Source organism: Salvelinus sp. IW2-2015, unplaced genomic scaffold, assembly GCF_002910315.2.
Source record: "Salvelinus sp. IW2-2015 unplaced genomic scaffold, ASM291031v2 Un_scaffold1076, whole genome shotgun sequence".
NCBI classification, from domain to species: domain Eukaryota; kingdom Metazoa; phylum Chordata; class Actinopteri; order Salmoniformes; family Salmonidae; genus Salvelinus; species Salvelinus sp. IW2-2015.
In genome coordinates, this window is record NW_019942717.1 from 210739 (window position 1) to 230402 (window position 19664).

Consider the following 19664-nt stretch of genomic DNA (forward strand, 5'->3'; position numbering starts at 1 on the left):
CCCCAAAAGTGAGAGTTAATATAGAAACCCCCAGGATATTTGATCCCCCTCTCAAAGGTGAACGTTAAATATAGAAACCCCCCCCCCCCACCCCAAAGTGAGGTTAATAATAGAACCCCCCCAAAGGTGAGAGTTAATATAGAACCCCCCTCCCAAAAGGTGAGAGTTAATATATAAACCCCCCCCCCCCCCCAAAGTGGAGAGTTATAAATAGAACCCCCCCTCCAAAGGTGAGAGTTAAAGATAAACCCCCCCAAAATAGAGTAATATAGAACCCCCCCCCCCAAAGGTGAGAGTAAATAAATCCCCCCCTCCAAAGGGTGAGATTTTAATCCCTTCCCCCAAAGGAGTAATTATAGAAACCCCCCCTCCAAAGGGTGAGAATAATATAGAACCCCCCCCCCCAAAAGTGTCAGAGTTAATAGAACCCCCCACCCCCCCAAAAGGTGAGAATTAATAATATGAACCCCCCAAAGGAGAGATTTTAATATAGAACCCCCCCCCCCCAAAGAAGTGATCGATTTAATATAACCCCCCAAAGTGTGAGAGTTAAATAATAGAAACCCCCCCCCCAAAAAGGATGGGAGATTATAATGAACCCCCCCCCCCCCCCCAAAATGAGGATAATATAGAACCCCCCCCCCAAAGGAGTTAATATAAACCCCCCCCACCAAAAAAAAAGGGTGAGAGTTATATAAACCCTCCTCCCCCCCTCCAAAGGTGAGAGTTATATAGAACCCCCTCCCCCCAAAGGGTGAAGTTAATATAGAACCCCCCCCCCAAAGTGAGAGTTAAATAGAACCCCCCCCCCCCAAAAGTGAGAGTTAATATAGAACCCCCCACCAAAGGTGAGAGTTAATATAGAACCCCCCCCAAAAGGACTAGTTAATAATAGAACCCCCCCCCCCCAAAGGTGAGATTAATATAAACCCCCCCCCCCCCCCCCCCAAAGTGAGATAATATGAACCCCCCAAAGGAAGATTAATTATAGACCCCCCCTCCCCCAAAGTGAGATTAATATAAAACCCCCCCCCAAAGGTGAAGTTTAATAGAACCCCCCCCTCCAAAGCTGAGGTAATGAAACCCCCCAAAGAGAGTTAAATATAGAACCCCCCCCTCCAAAGAAAGGTGAATTAATATAAAACCCCCCCCCCCCCAAAAGTGAGATTAAAATAGACACCCCCCCCCCCAAAGAGGCGAGAGTTAATATAAGAACCCCCCCCCAAAGGTGAGATAATAGAAACCCCCCCCAAAGTGATGAGAAATATGAACCCCCCCCCCCCCCCAAAAGGTGATTAATATAGAACCCCCCCCCCCAAAAAGTGAGATAAATATAACCCCCAAATTGAGGATTGATATAGAAACCCCCCCCCCAAAGGTGAGAGTTAATATAGAACCCCCCCCCAAAAGTGAGAGTTAATATAGAACCCCCCCCCCCCCCCCCCCCAAAAGGTGAGAATTAATATAGAACCCCCCCCAAAAGGTGAGATTAATATAGAACCCCCCCCCCCCCCCAAAAGGTGAGTTAATATAGAACCCCCCCCCCAAGGTGAGGTTAATATAGAACCCCCCCAAAGTGGAGTTAATATAGAACCCCCCCCAAAGGTGAAGTTAATATAGAAACCCCCCCCCCAAAAGTGGTGAGAGTAAATGAGACCCCCCCCTCCCCCCCCCAAAAGGAGGAGTTAACATAGAACCTCCTCCCCATCCCCAAAGGCGAGAAGTATATATAGAACCCCCCCCCCCAAAAGTGTGAGAGTTAATAGTAAACCCCCCCCACAAAATGAGAGTTAAATTAGAACCCCCCCCAAAGCGAGATTAATATAGAACCCCCCCCCAAAAAGTTGAATTATATGAAACCCCCCCAAAACAGTAGTAGTAGTAGTAGTAGTAGTAGTAGTATTAGTAGTAGGAGTAGTAGTAGTAGCAGTAGTAGTAGTAGCAGTAGTAGTAGCAGTAGCAGTAGCAGCAGAAGCAGTAGCAGTAATAGTAGTAGCAGTAGTAGTAGCAGTAGCAGTAGCAGCAGAAGCAGTAGTAGTAGTAGCAGTAGTAGTAGTAGCTCAATGATCTGAATGCTTAGTCTACCAATTCCTCCCTGTGTGTTGTTCCAAACACACTCCACTCCACAGTATCTGAACCTGCGTTTGTCAACACTAAACACTGAATCACGAGCATGCTTTTACACGTTTCTGGTCAAAGAAACTTAAAAATAAACCTGCGTCACCAATCCAATATATTGCTGCACACCCCGCTCTGCCTCCGTCCCAAATGGCTCCCTTTTCCCTACATAATGCACTACTTTTGACCAGAGCCTTGTGGGCCCTGGTCAAAAGTAGTGCACTACATAGGGAATAGGGTGCCATTTGGGAGTTAGGCTAGCTCTTAGCAACAGAGTGGTTACGCTATGTGTCTGTGAGTGTCTGGCAAGGCTATAGTAGGCCACAGCAGGACATATTAGAATTCTTAACAACAGGAGAGAATGTCTGAAGGATGAAGCAGGTAAACACAGACGATTGATGACGGTCGGCTGGTGATGCACTCACTGTAGAATAATCGGACTCAGTGAACAGCTGGGCCCTGAGGGGACAGATTTAGAGGTCAAAGGTCAGTGGGACCTTATGACTACAACCTGTATCAATCATCGCCTTGTGCGGCAACCGCACCACCTGCAACCGCAGGGCTCTCCAGAGGGTGGTGCGGTCTGCCTAACGCATCACCAGGGGCATACCGACTGCCATCCGGGACACCTACAGCACCCAATGTCACAGGAAGGTCAAATTGATCGAGGACATCAACCACCCGAGCCACGGCCTGTTCACCCCCTGTATCATCCAGGAGGCGAGGTCAGTACAGGTGCATCAAAGCTGGGGCAGAGAGAAGATGTTTTTCAGTCTATCTCAAGGCCATCAGACTGTTAAATAGCCATCACTAGCCGGCTTCCACCCGGTTACTCAACCCTGCACCTCAGAGGCTGCTGCCCTACAGTCGTGGCCAAATGTTTTGAGAATGCAAATAATAATATTCACAAAGTCTGCTGCCTCATTTTGTATGATGGCAATTTGCATATACTCCAGAATGGTATGAAGAGTGATCAGATGAATTGCAATTAATTTGCAAAGTCCCTCTTTGCCATGCAAATTAATTTAATCCCCAAAAAAACATTTCCACTGCATTTCAGCCCTGCCACAAAAGGACCAGCTGACATCATGTCAGTGATTCTCTCGTTAACACAGGTGTGAGTGTTGACGAGGACAAGGCTGGACATCACTCTGTCATGCTGATTGAGTTCAAATAACAGACTGGAAGCTTCAAAAGGAGAGTGGTGCTTGGAATCATTGTTCTTCCTCTGTCAATCATGGTTACCTGCAAGGAAACACCGTCATCATTGCTTTGCACAAAAGGGCTTCACAGGCAAGGATATTGCTGCCAGTAAGATTGCACCTAAATCAACCATTTATCGGATCATCAAGATCTTCAAGGAGAGCGGTTCAATTGTTGTGAAGAAGGCTTCAGGGCGCCCAAGAATGTCCAGCAAGCGCCAGGACCGTCTCCTAAAGTTGATTCAGCTGCGGGATCGGGGCACCACCAGTACAGAGCTTGCTCAGGAATAGCAGCAGGCAGGTGTGAGTGCATCTGCACGCACAGTGAGGCGAAGACTTTTGGAGGATGACCTGGTGTCAACAAGGGCAGTAAAGAAGCCACTTCTCTCCAGGAAAAACATCAGGGACAGACTGATATTCTGCAAACGGTACAGGGATTGGACTGCTGAGGACTGGGGTAAAGTCATTTTCTCTGATGAATCCCCTTTCCGATTGTTTGGGGCATCCGGAAAAAAGCTTGTCCGGAGAAGACAAGGTGAGCGCTACCATCAGTCCTGTGTCATGCCAACAGTAAAGCATCCTGAGACCATTCATGTGTGGAGTTGCTTCTCAGCCAAGGGAGTGGGCTCACTCACAATTTTGCCAAAGAACACAGCCATGGAATAACAGTAGGTACCAAACACATCCTACGAGAGCAACTTCTCCCAACCATCCAGGAACAGTTTGGTGGAGAACAATGCCTTTTCCAGAATGATGGAGCACCTTGCCATAAGGCAAAAGTGATAACTAAGTGGCTCGGGGAACAAAACATCGATATTTTGGGTCCATGGCCAGGAAAACTCCCCAGACCTTAATCCCATTGAGAACTTTGGTCAATCCTCAAGAGGCGGGTGGACAAACAAAAACCCACAAATTCTGACACACTCCAAGCATTGATTTATGCAAGAATGGGCTGCCATTCAGTCAGGAGTGTGGCCCAGAAGTTAATTGACAGCATGCCAGGGCGGATTGCAGAGGTCTTGAAAAAGAAGGGTATTGACTCTTTGCATCAAACTTCATGTAATTGTCAATAAAAGCCTTTGCACGTATGAAATGCTTGTAATTATACTTCAGTATTCCATTTAGTAACATCTGACAAAAATATCTAAAGACACTGAAGCAGCAAACTTTGTGAAAATTAATATTTGTGTCATTCTCAAAACTTTTGGCCACGACTGTAGACTTGGAGTCACTGGTCACTTTAATAATGGAACACTAGTCATTTTAACAATGTTTACATACTGCTTTACTCATCTCATATGTATATACTGTATTCTATTCTACTGTATTTTAGTCAATTGCTTATCCTAATATTTATATATTTCTTAATTCCAATATTTTACTTTTAGATTTGTGTGTATTGTTGTGTATTGTTTGATACTACTGCACTGTTGTAGCTAGAAACACAAGCATTTCACTACACCCGCAATAACATCTGCTAAACATGTGTATGTGACCAATACGATTTGATATGATTTTGATTTGATTTAGGAGTATAGGGCCAACGGTAGATGGACTTCATCCCAATTTGGATCACTGTCTTGCACGCCAAGGGGGAATGGGAGTGTGTGCGCATGTCCTCACATTCACTAACATCTCCTCTAGCAGGTCCCGCTCAGAAAAATATTAATTGATGACTCACACTTTTGAATGGAAACCTGACTCCCCGTGACAATGTGACTGGACATTGTTGTTGTCTTGACTCCCGGTGACAACGTGACTGGACAATGCTGTTGCTATGACTCTCTGTGACAATGTGACAGGACAATGTTGTTGTCGTGACTCCCTGTGACAACGTGACTGGACAATGCTGTTGTCGTGACTCCCTGTGACAACGTGACTGGACAATGCTGTTGCTATGAATCTCTGTGACAATGTGACTGGACAATGCTGTTGCTATGAATCTCTGTGACAAYGTGACAGGACAATGTTGTTGTCGTGACTCCCTGTGACAACGTGACTGGACAATGTTGTTGTTGTGACTCCCTGTGACAACGTGACTGGACAATGCTGTTGCTATGACTCTCTGTGACAACGTGACTGGACAATGTTGTTGTCGTGACTCCCTGTGACAACGTGACTGGACAATGCTGTTTTCATCAAAGTTGTAGCACACTGCCACACTACACATACAATACTGGAGCATTTACATTATCCAAACTACTGTCCAGTACTGCCTCAGGTAGTGAACAGGCCAACTGGACTCTGGACTCTCCGACCAGAGACTGAAAGAAGACAAATTGTTGTTGCGCGAATTGTGCAAATGATGTATACAAAAGCTATTTTCATGACATAGACCAGTGGTCACCAAACTTGTCTGAGTCAAGATCACTTTCTGAGTCAAAATGCATGCCGAGATCTACCGCTCTGATTTTTTATTAACATGACTTATAAAATGTAAGCCTACGCAACATTGACCAATTAAAAACAGTTCTGTAGCAATGAGGCTTGTGCAGTAAGCTATAGGCCCAATAGATTAACACCGCATACTGGCTTTGCTTGAATTTACATGTCAACGCAGCAGACTGAGGGACCGTTTCTCAACATCACTCCGCTCTCCCTTTCCTCCACTGACACTGACCAAAAAGGGACACCGTCTTCCAGCTGATGGCAAAACTCGAGTCGCACCGCATTATTTCTGCCTCGTGCACAAATTCATGTTGTTAGTCCATGACAGAGAAAGTTAAATATTCCTTGATATTAAAAAAGACCCATAATAATAACTACAACGCAAGCCTATAGATACACTTTCCTACTCATTCATTACTGCTGCACTGCTTGTTGTAGCGCTGAGTGGAAATAGGAAGAACGCGCATTTTATGGGTTATAAATGTGTTGAATACAAAGTGTTGACAGTGCTGAGTAAGAATTTAAACATGAACTCACTCATAAAAACAGCAGCTCTTTGTTGTATTCGTTGACAGTCTTTCTCTAGTCATGGTTTTAAACGTTTAGAAATCTCACAGTATCAATTTTTGCCGTAGCTTTCTTTTACGCCTGCAACGTTACTGCAGACTCGGTCATCTGAGCAATCTGATTGGCCAGCGGAGGCATAATGCACCCACCCGGAAGGCCGAGTTTGTACCTTCAGACACATGAAATGGCAACAGTTTGCCTACCCGGCGCGCAGGGCAGCTGAATTGGCTGCACCTACAACCAACAGCCCGAGACAACAACAAAAAATAGGGACACTAGGATTTATCGTTGAATTTTCACAGAAATGTTTGGCGATCTATTAGAAATGCCTTGGAGATCGACAAGTCGATCGCGATCCACAGGTTGGTGACCACTGACATAGACTAACCAGGTGAATCCAGGTGAAAGCTATGATCCCTTATTGATGTCACTTGTTAAATCAATTTCAATCCGCGTAGATGAAGGGGAGGAGACAGGTTAAAGAAGGATTTCTAAGCCTTTAGACAATTGAGACACAATGGCGGTTCTAGACCGTTTCAACTGGGGTGACCAAGCTGGGGCCAGTTGTACTGTTAGAGGGGCCAGTTGTACTGTTAGAGGGGCTGTTAGAGGGGCCAGTTGTACTGTTAGAGGGGCCAGTTGTACTGTTAGAGGGGCCAGTTGTACTGTTAGAGGGGCCAGTTACATTAATAACGGATGTAAAAAAATATAATTAAAGAACGATAGCAAAAATTTGTTATGTAAAAATTATTTCATGCTCCACATTTAGGGGGACCACAAGGGGGTCCAAAATTGTTGTCACAGGGGCACTGCCCCCCCCCCAGAACCGCTAGTGTTGAGACATGGATGGTGTATGTGTGCATTCAAGGAGGGTTGCAATGGTGAAAGACAAAATATGTGATTAAGTGCCTTTGAATGCGCACCGGGTTTGAGTGTGTCAAGAACTGAAACACTGCTGGGGTTTTCATGCTCAACAGTTTCCCGTGTATCAAGAATGGGGGGGGTAGGGAGGGGGTAGGGAGGGGGGGGGGGGGGGGGGGGGGGGGGGGGGGCGAATCATATTTTTAGGGAAGGTGTTGAAAACGCCACATGTTCAGTTGTGATTTTGAAATAGCTGAGCTGGACGCTGGAGCCTGTATTAAAAACATGACTTTAGCCAAGACTCAGGGAGCAGTCTGGTGAGAGGAGAGCCAAGATAATGAGACTGGGGGCTAGTGAGGATGCCAAAAGCACAGAGACATGCACAATCATTAACAAACACCGACCACAACACGTGTTAGAGTTGGCGAGTGTAAGTAGTGAATGGCTAGCTGTTTAGCGGTGGGTTTTGCGCGCTAATTAGCGTTTCCAAATCAGTGACGTCACTCGCTCTGCGACCTAAAGTCGTTGTTGCCCGCTTGCTGCTGCAAGGGCGTGGCTTTTGTGGGTGCGATGTGGTAGACGTGGAATGCTGTCGAGAGGTTAGGTTAGGTTACGCGCTGTTAGGGAAGCTGTTAGGTAACGCCTAACGCCAATTCTGGTTCAGACCATGAATGTGGGTAAGTGGGAAGGCGGCTGTCGGTCAAGAGCATGTGGTGGGGGTGAGGAAGGGTTGGGTCGGAGACATGTGGGTGGGAGGTAGGAAGGGCTGGGTTCAGACGATGATGTAGGGTTTTTCGGAGAGGTGCTGGTTCATGTCGTTGGATGATTGGCTGGTAGTATAGTTATAGACATAGACATCAAGTCTGACAGTCCTGCTCAGTCCTGGGGTTTTCATCAGTCCAGCAGGCAAGGGATACTGCTGGGCCGTGTGGTGTGTGTGTGGTGTTGTGTGTGGGTGTGTGTGTGTGTGTGGTGGTGGTGTGTGGTGGTGTGGTGTGTGTGTGTGTGTGTGTGTGTGGTGTGTGTGTGTGTGTTGTGTGTGAGTGTGTGGTGTGGTGTGTGTGTGTGTGGTGTTGGTGTGTGTGTCGGCGTGATTTGTCTTCAGTCGATGTAAAGTATTCTTCCGTGCTCTCGTCGGCCCCAACCTGGGACTCGATACAGGGATCCTCTTGCTGAAACCGACGTCACATATTCTGACCCAGCCCTTCTTGAGACGTACCCCCCCTCCGCCGCCGGACCATCATGTCTGGACCCATTCCCAACGACCACATCAATGTCTGACCCAGTCCTTCCTAAACAAGACCAATCATGGTCATGCTGCCCCAGACCGACCACATCAATGTCTGACCCAGTTTCCTAACGACCACATCATGTCTGACCCTTCCCAACGACCACAATCATGTCTGACCAGACCCTTAAGACCACATCATGTCTGACCAGACCTTCCTAACGACCACATCATGTCTGGACCAGTCATGTCTTCTACGACACATCCTTGTTGACCAGTTCCTTCTGAAGGACCATTCATGTGCTGACAGACTTCTTAAAGAGAAATCTGGTCTGACCTAGTTCCTTTGCCTACGACAATCATGTTGACCCAGATCCCTAACGCAGTCTGTTGAACCAGACTTGCTAAGACCGACAGGGGATATGGTTGACCAGTCTTACTGAACGGACAATCCTGTGTGGCAGTGTCTTAAGACAGGTGGATAGAGATGGGTGAGAATGACGGCGGTCGCGTGACAGGTGTTCTAAGACAATATATTTGGTTGACCGCAGATCGGCTAACGACCAATATGTCTGACCCAGTCCTTCCCCTAACGACGCACATATTCTCGACCAGACTCGTAAAGACACAATCATGTCTGACCAGACCTTCCTAACGCGTCACATAATGTTGACCAGTCCTTCCAGACCGACATATGTCTGACCACAGACTCTAGAGGAGACATCATTGTCTTGCCAGGACTCTAACGACGCACTGATGTCGGACGCAGTCTTCTAAGACCGAGTTTGTATTGCATTGTCTCACGCAGAGCCTTCCTAACGGACGAACATACTGTCTGATCAGTAGTTCCTAACTGACACATCATGTATGACCCAGACCTTCCTAACGACCACATAATGTCTGACCCAGACCTTCCCAACGACCACATCATGTCTGACCCAGACCTTCCTAACGACCACATCATGTATGACCCAGACCTCCCTAACGACCACATCATGTCTGACCCAGTCCTTCCTAACGACCACATCATGTCTGACCCAGACCTTCCTAACGACCACATCATGTCTGACCCAGACCTTCTTAAAGACCACATCATGTCTTACCCAGACCTCCCTAACGACCACATCATGTCTGACCCAGATGTGTCATAGTCAATGATAGTTCACCTGCACCAATACCCAGACATATTCATCATGTCCCTTTTTGCATACTCACTCGTCTTTACTTTCAGAGAATGTTAAGGAGTTGAATGTTAAGGAGTTGAATGAAATAAATTACATTGATTGGCGAGTACTCACAACGGTCTTCTGCAACTAAACTAAAGTTATATTCATTTTCACATATAGTTCGAACTATAGTCAATGTTGGCTATACAAGTACAAAAATAGTGACCCCGAACCACAGATATCCTATAAATGACTATGCCCAGAACATCCACAAATGCATTTAGGCCATAGGTCACATGGAATATAATTGTATTATATGACCTGATAAAAATAACAACCGGTAATAGTACATCACATCTGTGTGTGTGGATTGTGTGGAAATCCACGTGTTCTCATCCGTATCGTTGCAGCATGGCTCTCGGCGCATCTCTAGTGAGCTCACAACGACTCCTAGCGGACAAACTTGGAACAGCAGTAGGGAATAAAATCCCTTCCGTCGCCTGATTGAGCATCCTCTACCAAGTCTCTGAAGCGCAGTCGGGGAAACAAATAAGAACCCGTTTTTATTCGATTTTTAATAGCACCTCTATTTTCATTCAACTTTTCACATAGATGCACAGCAGTCTGGTGATAAAGACATGTGCATGACTTGCCACTTGGCCAGAAAAACTTGATTGATAATGACAATCCTGGGTTTGAGAATTGAAACAAAATGTATCAAACATGCGCAAAAGGTTCAAAGATGGAGAGGTGGATTTTTGTTCTAAAACGAGAACATTTCAGACTGGTGTGTGAGACAATAACCGGAAACGATGGTCTATTAAGTATGTATCCAGTCATGGAATTTGGCCTCTGGAATGTGGCGCTTTCTCCCCCCTCTCACCATAAGCTCGTCCCTTTTTCCTTCCACCATCTGATTGGGCGAGACTCGTTCTTAGGAATGTCATGAAACTATTTAAATAGCACTTTGTCCCCTGGTTTACAGTTAGGTTCTAGCGTCCGATACCGGAGAGAATTACCATTAAATTAAAGCAAAAAAAAAAAGAAACGACATTTCTGCGTCTTAAATCGGACCGCAATTCGGTTAAAAAAAGATCAAGAAACGCTTGAATCTTGTGGATTATTATTGGATTTCTATTTGGATTTTACTGTTTCTCTCTGCTGTTTTCATTCAACAGGTGGGTGAGCAATATTTCGATTTTCTTTCAAGGAATCAATCCAAATATATATATTTTTATTATATTCTATTATATTTTATTATAAATAAATAATGTGACATAATAAAGTGTGAAATAATGTGTTTTGATGATTGTTTATTTAGATATTTAAATTATTTAATGTATAAATATTAATATAATATAATATATGACATTTAGCAGACGCTTTTATCCAAAGCGACTTGCAATCATGCGTGCATACATTAACTTTTGTGAAAAGTGGACCTTTGACGTTTCTATGTTTATTTTTCATAGGTAAAAACCAGTTTCACCATGAAGTTGACAGGAATATTTCTGCTATTGATGCTTTGGACCTGCGAGAGCGTACGAGTTGCAGGTGAAATCATTTGCCTGAATTGTTCGTCTACACTAGATTGAAAGGAGTTTGTGCTTCGTTTTGAACATTAAACTATAGAAAAACATCAAAGTTTTTCAATGTATTATTAAATCCTCTTAATGTATTGATTTACCCTGACAATGGTTTAACATAGAGATCATTTTAGGGTTTATTCCTCATAACAACAATAATCCATTCCAAAGACATGTAGTCAAAGACTAACTGTTTACGCTCATTCCCCGGTCTCCTGCATACAGAGAGCCGAGACGACAATAGCGTGTACGACCTGTTCGAGCTGGTCCAAATCCCCAAGAAGAACCACGGAGTGACCCTAGTGAAGGGCGACGACCCATACAGTCCCGCCTACAAGATCCTCAACCCGGACCTGATCCCCGAGCTCCCCGAGAGCTCCTTCAGGGACCTCATCGATTCCATCCACGCCGAGAGGGGATTCCTTCTCCTCCTCAACTTCAAGCAGTTCAAGCGGACCAGGGGCTCCCTTCTGACGGTGGAAAAGCGTGACGGATCCGGAGCCGTGTTCGAGATAGTCTCCAACGGGAAAGCGAACACCCTGGATGTGGTTTTCTCTACAGTGAATAAGCAACAGGTGGTGTCGATAGAAGATGTGGACTTGGCAACAGGCCACTGGAAGAATATTACGCTGTTTGTGCAGGAGGACCGGGCGCAGCTGTATGTTGGCTGTGAGGAGGTGAACACGGCGGAACTGGACGCTCCCATCCAGAGCATCCTCACTCAGGAGACTCCCATCACAGCGCGTCTCAGAATCGGGAAGGGAGCGGTGAAGGACCGGTTCATGGTAAGTGAAGCTCACATGCAGAGCTCACGCGACGACGCATGATGGACAGAGATAATATACGTTGTCGAGTTGTTTTAGATGTTTAGTAATTGTTGAATATAGGATTGTGTGACACGTACATGCGTAAATATTACCGTGCTTAAAACCTATAGACCTATGCGTAAAAGTTATACGCTGTATTGAAAACCCATGTAAGGGATCCATAAAGACCAATATGTGTTGCATAAAGTAGAGTGATAGTAACTGTGCAGTACTAGAGGTAAAATGTACCATTGATTCTTGCAGGGGGTGCTCCAAAACGTTCGCTTTGTCTTTGGAACCAGTTTAGAAGCGATACTGCGCAACAAAGGATGCCAAAACTGTAAGTAGCATAATCATTAACAGAAAGCATATGTGTGTGTTTATCCGTACATCACTGGTTGTTATGCTAATGCCAGCAAGCCACTCCTAAGACTATGCATGACTGTTTAAAAGCCTCATGGGAAAGTTGAGAAGGGAAAAAATCACGTTTATATTGCTATGGGAAAGCTGGGAAGTTAACAAGCAATTCAATGCCTCCTCGGGGCTGGGCACATTAACTCATTAACTTCATTGGTGATTCAAGATAGTATGATGCTGCAATGTTCTGTAATACCCTGAGTGTAGTTATGTATACCCAACTGTAGTTATGTCACCAATGAGCCCTGGGGACACTGTCTGTTGTGGTCTGGTGGGTATTACCATTACAGTCTACAGTGTGTCTGTTGTGGTCTGATGTGGTCTAGTGGGTATTAGCATTACAGTCTACAGTGTGTCTGTTGTGGTCTAGTGGGTATTAGCATTACAGTCTACAGTGTGTCTGTTGTGGTCTGATGTGGTCTAGTGGGTATTAGCATTACAGTCTACAGTGCTCTAACTGTCTCTCTGTGTGTTCTTACTCCCTCCCTCTTTCTCCAAACCTCCTCTCTATCCCTTTTTCCCTCCCTCCCAACCCTCTCCCACTCCATCTCATTTATCTCTCTCCCCTCCCTCCCTCTCTCATACACTCTCCCTCTCTCTCCCATCCTCCTGTATCCCTCCTTCTCCCCTGTTTCTCACTCCCCCATCCCTCTCCCTCTATGTCTACCATCTTCTCCCCTCATGTCCTTCCCTCCCCTCAGCTGTTCTGACTGATAGAATCCTCATTATGGACAACCCCATCAATGGGTCCAGCCCTGCCATTAGGACGGACTACACTGGCCACAAAACTAAAGGTAAACGCAACAGACCTGCTGGTCTCCATATAAAACCCTGTTAAAGTCTCCTCAATAAGAATAGAACAGCACAGATCTGCTGGTCTCCATATAAAACCCTGTTAAAGCTCCTCAATAAGAATAGAACAGCACAGATCTGCTGGTCTCCATATAAAACCCTGTTAAAGTCTCCTCAATAAGAATAGAACAGCACAGATCTGCTGTCTCCATATAAAACCTGTTAAAGTCTCCTCAATAAGAATAGAACAGCACAGATCTGTTAGAAAAAAGTGAAAGCTATTCTATTCTACTGTCAACAGTTGTCTGTAGCTGTAGGGAGTTGAAAGTAAGTCTGGAATGAATGTATCTCCATGGTGTTTTGCCTCCCTCCAGACCTGCAGATGATCTGTGGGTTCTCCTGTGAGGACCTGGCTGGCATGTTCAAGGAGCTGAAGGGGTTGGGAGTGGTGGTGAAGGAGCTGTCCAATGAGCTGCGCAAAGTGGTGAGGAAACACACCTGTCTGTCTGTCTGTCTGTCTGTCTGTCTGTCTGTCTGTCTGTCTGTCTGTCTGTCTGTCTGGTCTGTCTGTCTGTCTGTCTGTCTGTCTCTGCAACAACCAGTTCTGCCACTGCATGTGTATCTTGCTTAGCATACTGGTCTCCGAGCACCAGCTAGTCTGACAAACTGCATGTTAATTCATTCATTACATCAAATTAGGTCAATTTGTTCTTAATTTACTCTCACTTGGAAGACTTCTTAATGATAAACCAGTATGAGATGGTGACAGACATTCTCAAACACCTGAGTCTCCTCCAAACCACTCAGGCTATCAAGAAATGAAGAGTGAAACAGTGTGTGGATCTGAAACCCTGAACCCTTGAGGGACTGAGCACTCTGCTGAATGTCTCACATCTGTCTGCTGCTTTCAGACGGATGAGAACAAGCTGTTGATGAACAGAGTGGGGATCCACAGTGGAGTCTGTCTACACAACGGCATCGTCCACAAGAACAAGGCCGAGTGGACCGTCGACGACTGCACCGAGTGCACTTGTCAGGTAAGGACCGAAGTCGAGAGACTGTGTGTGTGTGGGGGGGGGGGGGGGGTTCAAAGCCTGTGTGTTTGCACTTGCAGACAGCCACTTGCAAACACACACCCATCCCCCACTCAGCAAGCGCCTTCTCACTACATCTGGCCAGTAATTGGGTAGGAGGAGGAGGCTGGAATCAGGCCAATAAGCCAACAGTGGGTCTGTAATGATCTGAGCATGGCCCAGGCCTACCACTGCAGTGAACAGACAGAGCCTGAACAGGAGGGCTGTTCCTCTCAGCACACACACAAACACACACAAACATACACACATACGCCCCTCTAACACCTATTACCATGCCCCGTTCAAAGGCACTTAATAAATCTTTTGTCTTGCCCATTCACCCTCTGAATGGCACTCATACATAATCCGTGTCTCAATATTATCAAGCCTTAAAAATCCATCCGTAACCTGTCTCCTCCCCTTCGTCATGGAAAGAGCAGGTGTTCATGTTTTGTACACTCAGTGTATACCGTGCTATTGTCATGTTGTCATAGTGTGGCTGCTAATGTAAAAAGCTCTTTAGAAAATACATTTGATAGATTCTTTTTTTACCACCTACCTGAGTGACTACATGCTCTTCAAGTTCAGGAAATGACCTAGTCCTTTGTCACTGTCTCCGCCCCTCTGTAGAACTCTGCCACAGTATGCCGCAAGATCTCCTGCCCGCTGATCCCCTGTGCCAACGCCACCGTGTCCGATGGAGAGTGTTGCCCGCGCTGTGGAACACGTAAGTTCCTCTATTCTCCAATGTTCCAACCCTAGAATTAGAATGAATGGTTCTGATTCTAGGGTTCCATTTGTGTCGTTCCAACTTCCAGCGAAACTATTCACCTCTCAGGAAGTAACATAAAACATACAAACAAAGGTTTGCAGTATACTACTGTATTATGAACCCAAGGCTTGTTCTGTTTCACTGTAAATCTATGAATGGCCTGAGTTGTCCTAAGGGTTCATGTCTCTAAGACCAACAGGCCATTTCAAACAACACTCCATTTACTGCTAGCTATTTGGACCTGCTTCACCAAATAAAGCATGAAACCACAACAACTTTTCTGGATGTAAAGGTTTCTATTCAAGAAAAGCAAATTCATTTTAAGGGTGATTTAAGTTCCCTAGCCCGTCAACGTATGAGTGTGTCGGAACATTGGCGCGTTGTCCACCTCCAAAATATCTTTGAATCTTCAACTTTTAATGGCTATAATTTGGCCAAATTGGTTGAAGTGGGATGGAAAATTGGTGGGCTGTTCAGCGCTGCCATCCTACACTCAAGAACAAGTGACATTTTCCACATACCTAAGACAGCAGTGGCCCCTGAAATCTAAAGACACATGGAGAACCACTACCTCGGTCACTCAAACGTTTTGACATGATCAAGAACCCTGCTATGAGCAAATTCAATTGGCTCTTTAATTAAAGTAACAACAGTCAATGGGGGATCCCAGTCATATTACTAGAAGGACTCACTCCCACTGGCTTCCCTTTGGGTTTTCTCCTGCCCCTGGATTCCCTGGAGTGGGCCATCTCTCTGACTCTATATACACACACACACACACACACACACACACACACACACACACCACACAACACACCACCACACCAACACGGGGCTAAACTCAGTCATTAGATAGAGCTTTAAGAACTTTAAGAGCTTATAACCTCATTTTCTGCTTGGGACTCTGCAGTCCAATAGCTCTCTCATGGAGCTGGTCTTTGGTCTCCCTCTCTCTCCTCCTCCTCGCTCCTTCCTCCCCTCATCTTCCCTCCTCCCTCCCTCACTACCTCCATCTATCCTTGCTCCTTTCTCGCCTACCCTCCCTCCTCCTCTCCTCCTCCTCCTTGCTCTTCTGCCTCCCCTCCTCCTGCTCCTTCCCTCTCACCTCACCCTTCCTCCTCTCCTCCTCCTCCCTCTCCCTCGCTCCTCCCTCTCTCTGCCCTTCCTCTCCTCTCCTCCTCCCTCCTCCCTCCCTCCCTCCTCCTCCTCCCCTCCCTCCTCCCTCCTCCGTCTCCTTCCCTTCCCTCCCTCCTCTCCGTCCCCTCCTCTTCCTCCCTCCCCCTCCTCTTCCTCCCTCCCCCCTCTTTCCTCCCTCCCTCCTCTCCCTCCCTCCTCCCTCTTTCCTCCTGCTCCTCCCCTTCCATTATCCTCGCTCTTTCTCACTCCTCCCCTCCCTTCCTCCTCTCCCTCCTTCTCTCTCTGTCTCCATAGTGAGTGACTATGCGGAGGACGGCTGGTCCCTCTGGTCTGAATGGACACACTGTTCCGTGTCTTGTGGGCGGGGCATCCAGCAGAGAGGCCGTTCCTGCGATCGCATTAACAACAACTGCGAAGGAACCTCCGTCCAAACCAGGGACTGCTACCTTCAGGAGTGTGACAAACGCTGTGAGTTCAGTGTTCACATGACAAACGACCAAACAAATCACATTCATCAATCGTCACACAGGGAAACTTGTATCACAGATGTGTATCCATGGTGACAGAAACGATAGACCTGCACCCACATCTAAGTATCCATCCACAGATCAGCCACCTGTGACTCCACAGAGCAACAACTCACTGCCATAACTTATTTTACCCTGTTTTGACTGGACAATGACCTATATAGCATGACAATGACCCATAACCAAGTTTCTTATTGACCCCTGACCTTTAACCTCTGACCTCTGCTCTGTGTCCCTCCAGTCAAGCAGGACGGTGCCTGGAGCCACTGGTCCCCCTGGTCTTCCTGCTCGGTCACCTGTGGGGCGGGTGACATCACCCGTATCCGTCTCTGCAACTCCCCCACACCCCAGCTGGGAGGCAAGGACTGCCAAGGAGAGGGGAGACAGACTGAGAAGTGCACCAAGTCACCCTGCCCCAGTGAGTACCATTAGTCACAGGCTTTTATGCACAAGACCTGGGTCAAATACATATGCTATCATCTCCATTTGACATTAGTCAAATGCCTTTTTTTATGCACACCACACCGTGAGGTGTTTCTAGTCAAATACATCATCTCAATCCTCATCTTATCTCTACATAGTGAGTTTCCCGAGCAGATTGTCACTGTTTCTTGTTTGGCAAGTCAACAAACAAGAATTTGTCTAAAGAAAAATACAAAAAACTGCCACTCAGGCTACTTGTCATTGTGCCTATTTAATACAACACAGACCCTACTAGGGACACCACGTACACCTGTACTGACCTCTACCTGTCTCTTCTTCTCTCTCAGTCAACGGTAACTGGGGACCCTGGTCGCTATGGGATACCTGCTCTTCCACCTGTGGAGGAGGAGCCCAGACACGTAAACGTCTCTGCAATGACCCCGCCCCCAAATATGGTGGTAAGGAGTGCCAGGGCGACTCCAAGGCCAGTCAGCTGTGCAACAAGAACGCCTGTCCCGTCGGTGAGTAGCAGGCACTGGATCAGTTCCAAATGGCACCCAATGTCTCAAATGGCAGCTGACGTTTCTTATAACTCCTACATGCTGTGAATTAGTTGCTAAAATTTGTAGTTTTTAGACAGTTTAGTTATTAGTACAGTAACACTTTCAAAATATGACTTATAATTATTTTAGGGCTTATTAACGCCGTAAGAGTCTACTTAAACACAGACCGCACTTAGTACTTAAAAACAGTCAGTAATTAGTCTCTCCCCTCAGATGGTTGTCTGTCTAACCCCTGCTTTCCTGGGGCCAAGTGCACCAGCTTTCCCGATGGAACATGGAGTTGTGGGAAATGTCCCACTGGTTACTCTGGTGACGGCATCAAGTGCAAGGACATTGACGAGTGTAAAGAGGTTCCTGACGCTTGCTTCGTGTTCAACGGAGTGCACCACTGTGAGAACACTGACCCTGGCTACAACTGTCTGCCCTGTCCCACACGCTACTCTGGACCTCAGCCCTTCGGCAGGGGAGTGGAGGAGGCCGCCGCCAAGAAACAGGTTGGTAGCATCACCTGGTGCTGTGGACTAGTGTTGTGATGATAGTCCTGTCATACTGCATATCTGTCCTCAGTTGATTTAGAACTTTAGAAATATGGAATTTAGAATTTAGAATTTGGAATTTACAAGATCAAAGATCGCTTTACAAAAGCCTAGCTTTTCTTTGTCCAGATCACACTGCCAACTCTGTTACATGGCGGTCAGCAGATTGTGTCCTTTGAAAACAAAGACAGGTAGCCACAATATTCCCTGGCTTGTCTGACCACCTCTTCCATTCCGTTTACTCCAGGTGTGTACACCACGTAACCCCTGCTTGGATGGGAGCCACGACTGCAACAAGAACGCCCGCTGTAACTACCTGGGACACTTTGCCGACCCCATGTACCGCTGTGAGTGTAAGCCTGGCTATGCTGGGAACGGACACATCTGTGGTGAGGACACGGACCTGGACGGATGGCCCAACCAAGACCTGGTCTGTGTGGAGAACGCCACCTACCACTGCAAAAAGGTATGCACTTCCTGACTCGTATAGATCCCTGAATAGGTCCAGCTTGCTGTTTAACTAGTAAAAACCACACATCCCTTTTGAGTGATGTGCCAATGCTGACTGCAATTAGAAAGAACAATTCTTTTTTGAAAGAAAAACTAAAACTGGTACATTTAATGTCTTAAAGGACTGTTACTATAGTTCAATATAATATTCATGTTGTTGACTACATCGTTGTAAACGTATGACGTCACCTTTCCTTTTTGTAGGACAACTGCCCCAACCTTCCCAACTCAGGCCAAGAAGACTACGACAAGGATGGTGTTGGTGACGCTTGTGACAACGATGATGACAATGATGGCACCAGTAGGCAGGTTCTTTCCACAGACAGGCGCATGCTAGGCATATCCTGCAGAATGAATCTCCCCTCTCTCATATGGACGCTATCCGCAGGCTCCCGTTCATGCTTTTAATATCTCCCTCCTCTTCTACTCCTCGCTCCTCTCACATAATGGGACTATCGCCGCAGGCCTCTGTCACTGTTCTAATATCTCCTCCTGCTTCTCCTCACCCTCGCTCTCATAATGGACCACTCCCCAGAGCTCTGTCACTCCCCATCCTCTAAACTGACAGATCAATTTGTCTTCTCTGTGGAGCTTTTCCATCTTCTGCATCAATAAAAGTATTTCTATAAACCCTGACCCTATATAAACCCATATATCCCTATCAAGCCCTGTACCCTAGCAACCCTGTACCCTATCAACCGTCGTACCCTAATCCCGCGCTGTACCTATCAACCCTGTACCCTATCAACGCCTGTAACCCTATCACCCTGTAACCGCCTATCAACCCTGTACTTAATCAACCCTGTACCCTATAACGCCTGTACGCCTATCGAACCCTGTACCCTATCATACCCTATACTAACCCTATACCTATCAACCCGGCTATAACCTATCAACCCTGTACCCTATCAACCCTGTACCCGTATCAACCCTATACCCTATAACACCTAATACCCTATATAACGCGCTATACCCTATAAACGCTATAAGAA

At 46.4% G+C, this 19664-nt stretch overlaps 1 protein-coding gene and 1 long non-coding RNA gene across 2 annotated transcripts in view; one reads left to right on the forward strand and one right to left on the reverse strand.

Moving 5' to 3' along the window:
• Window positions 1-6396, reverse strand: part of LOC139024139 (uncharacterized) — a 33110-nt gene extending 26714 nt beyond the window's left edge. Inside the window, exon 1 of the long non-coding RNA XR_011475432.1 lies at window positions 6246-6396. This is a non-coding gene — a long non-coding RNA (uncharacterized lncRNA). The remainder of the gene's footprint in view (window positions 1-6245) is intronic.
• A 4112-nt stretch (window positions 6397-10508) lies between these two features.
• The window catches only part of LOC112069670 (thrombospondin-1-like), a 17180-nt gene continuing 8024 nt past the window's right edge, over window positions 10509-19664 (forward strand). Inside the window, exons 1-14 of the mRNA XM_070438652.1 lie at window positions 10509-10708; window positions 11003-11084; window positions 11342-11901; window positions 12187-12262; window positions 13041-13133; window positions 13506-13615; window positions 14043-14168; window positions 14835-14931; window positions 16408-16581; window positions 16882-17058; window positions 17411-17584; window positions 17840-18120; window positions 18410-18628; window positions 18877-18973. Coding sequence (XP_070294753.1) covers window positions 11021-11084; window positions 11342-11901; window positions 12187-12262; window positions 13041-13133; window positions 13506-13615; window positions 14043-14168; window positions 14835-14931; window positions 16408-16581; window positions 16882-17058; window positions 17411-17584; window positions 17840-18120; window positions 18410-18628; window positions 18877-18973 — 2248 coding nt within the window. The 5' untranslated portion in view covers window positions 10509-10708; window positions 11003-11020. The remainder of the gene's footprint in view (window positions 10709-11002; window positions 11085-11341; window positions 11902-12186; window positions 12263-13040; window positions 13134-13505; window positions 13616-14042; window positions 14169-14834; window positions 14932-16407; window positions 16582-16881; window positions 17059-17410; window positions 17585-17839; window positions 18121-18409; window positions 18629-18876; window positions 18974-19664) is intronic.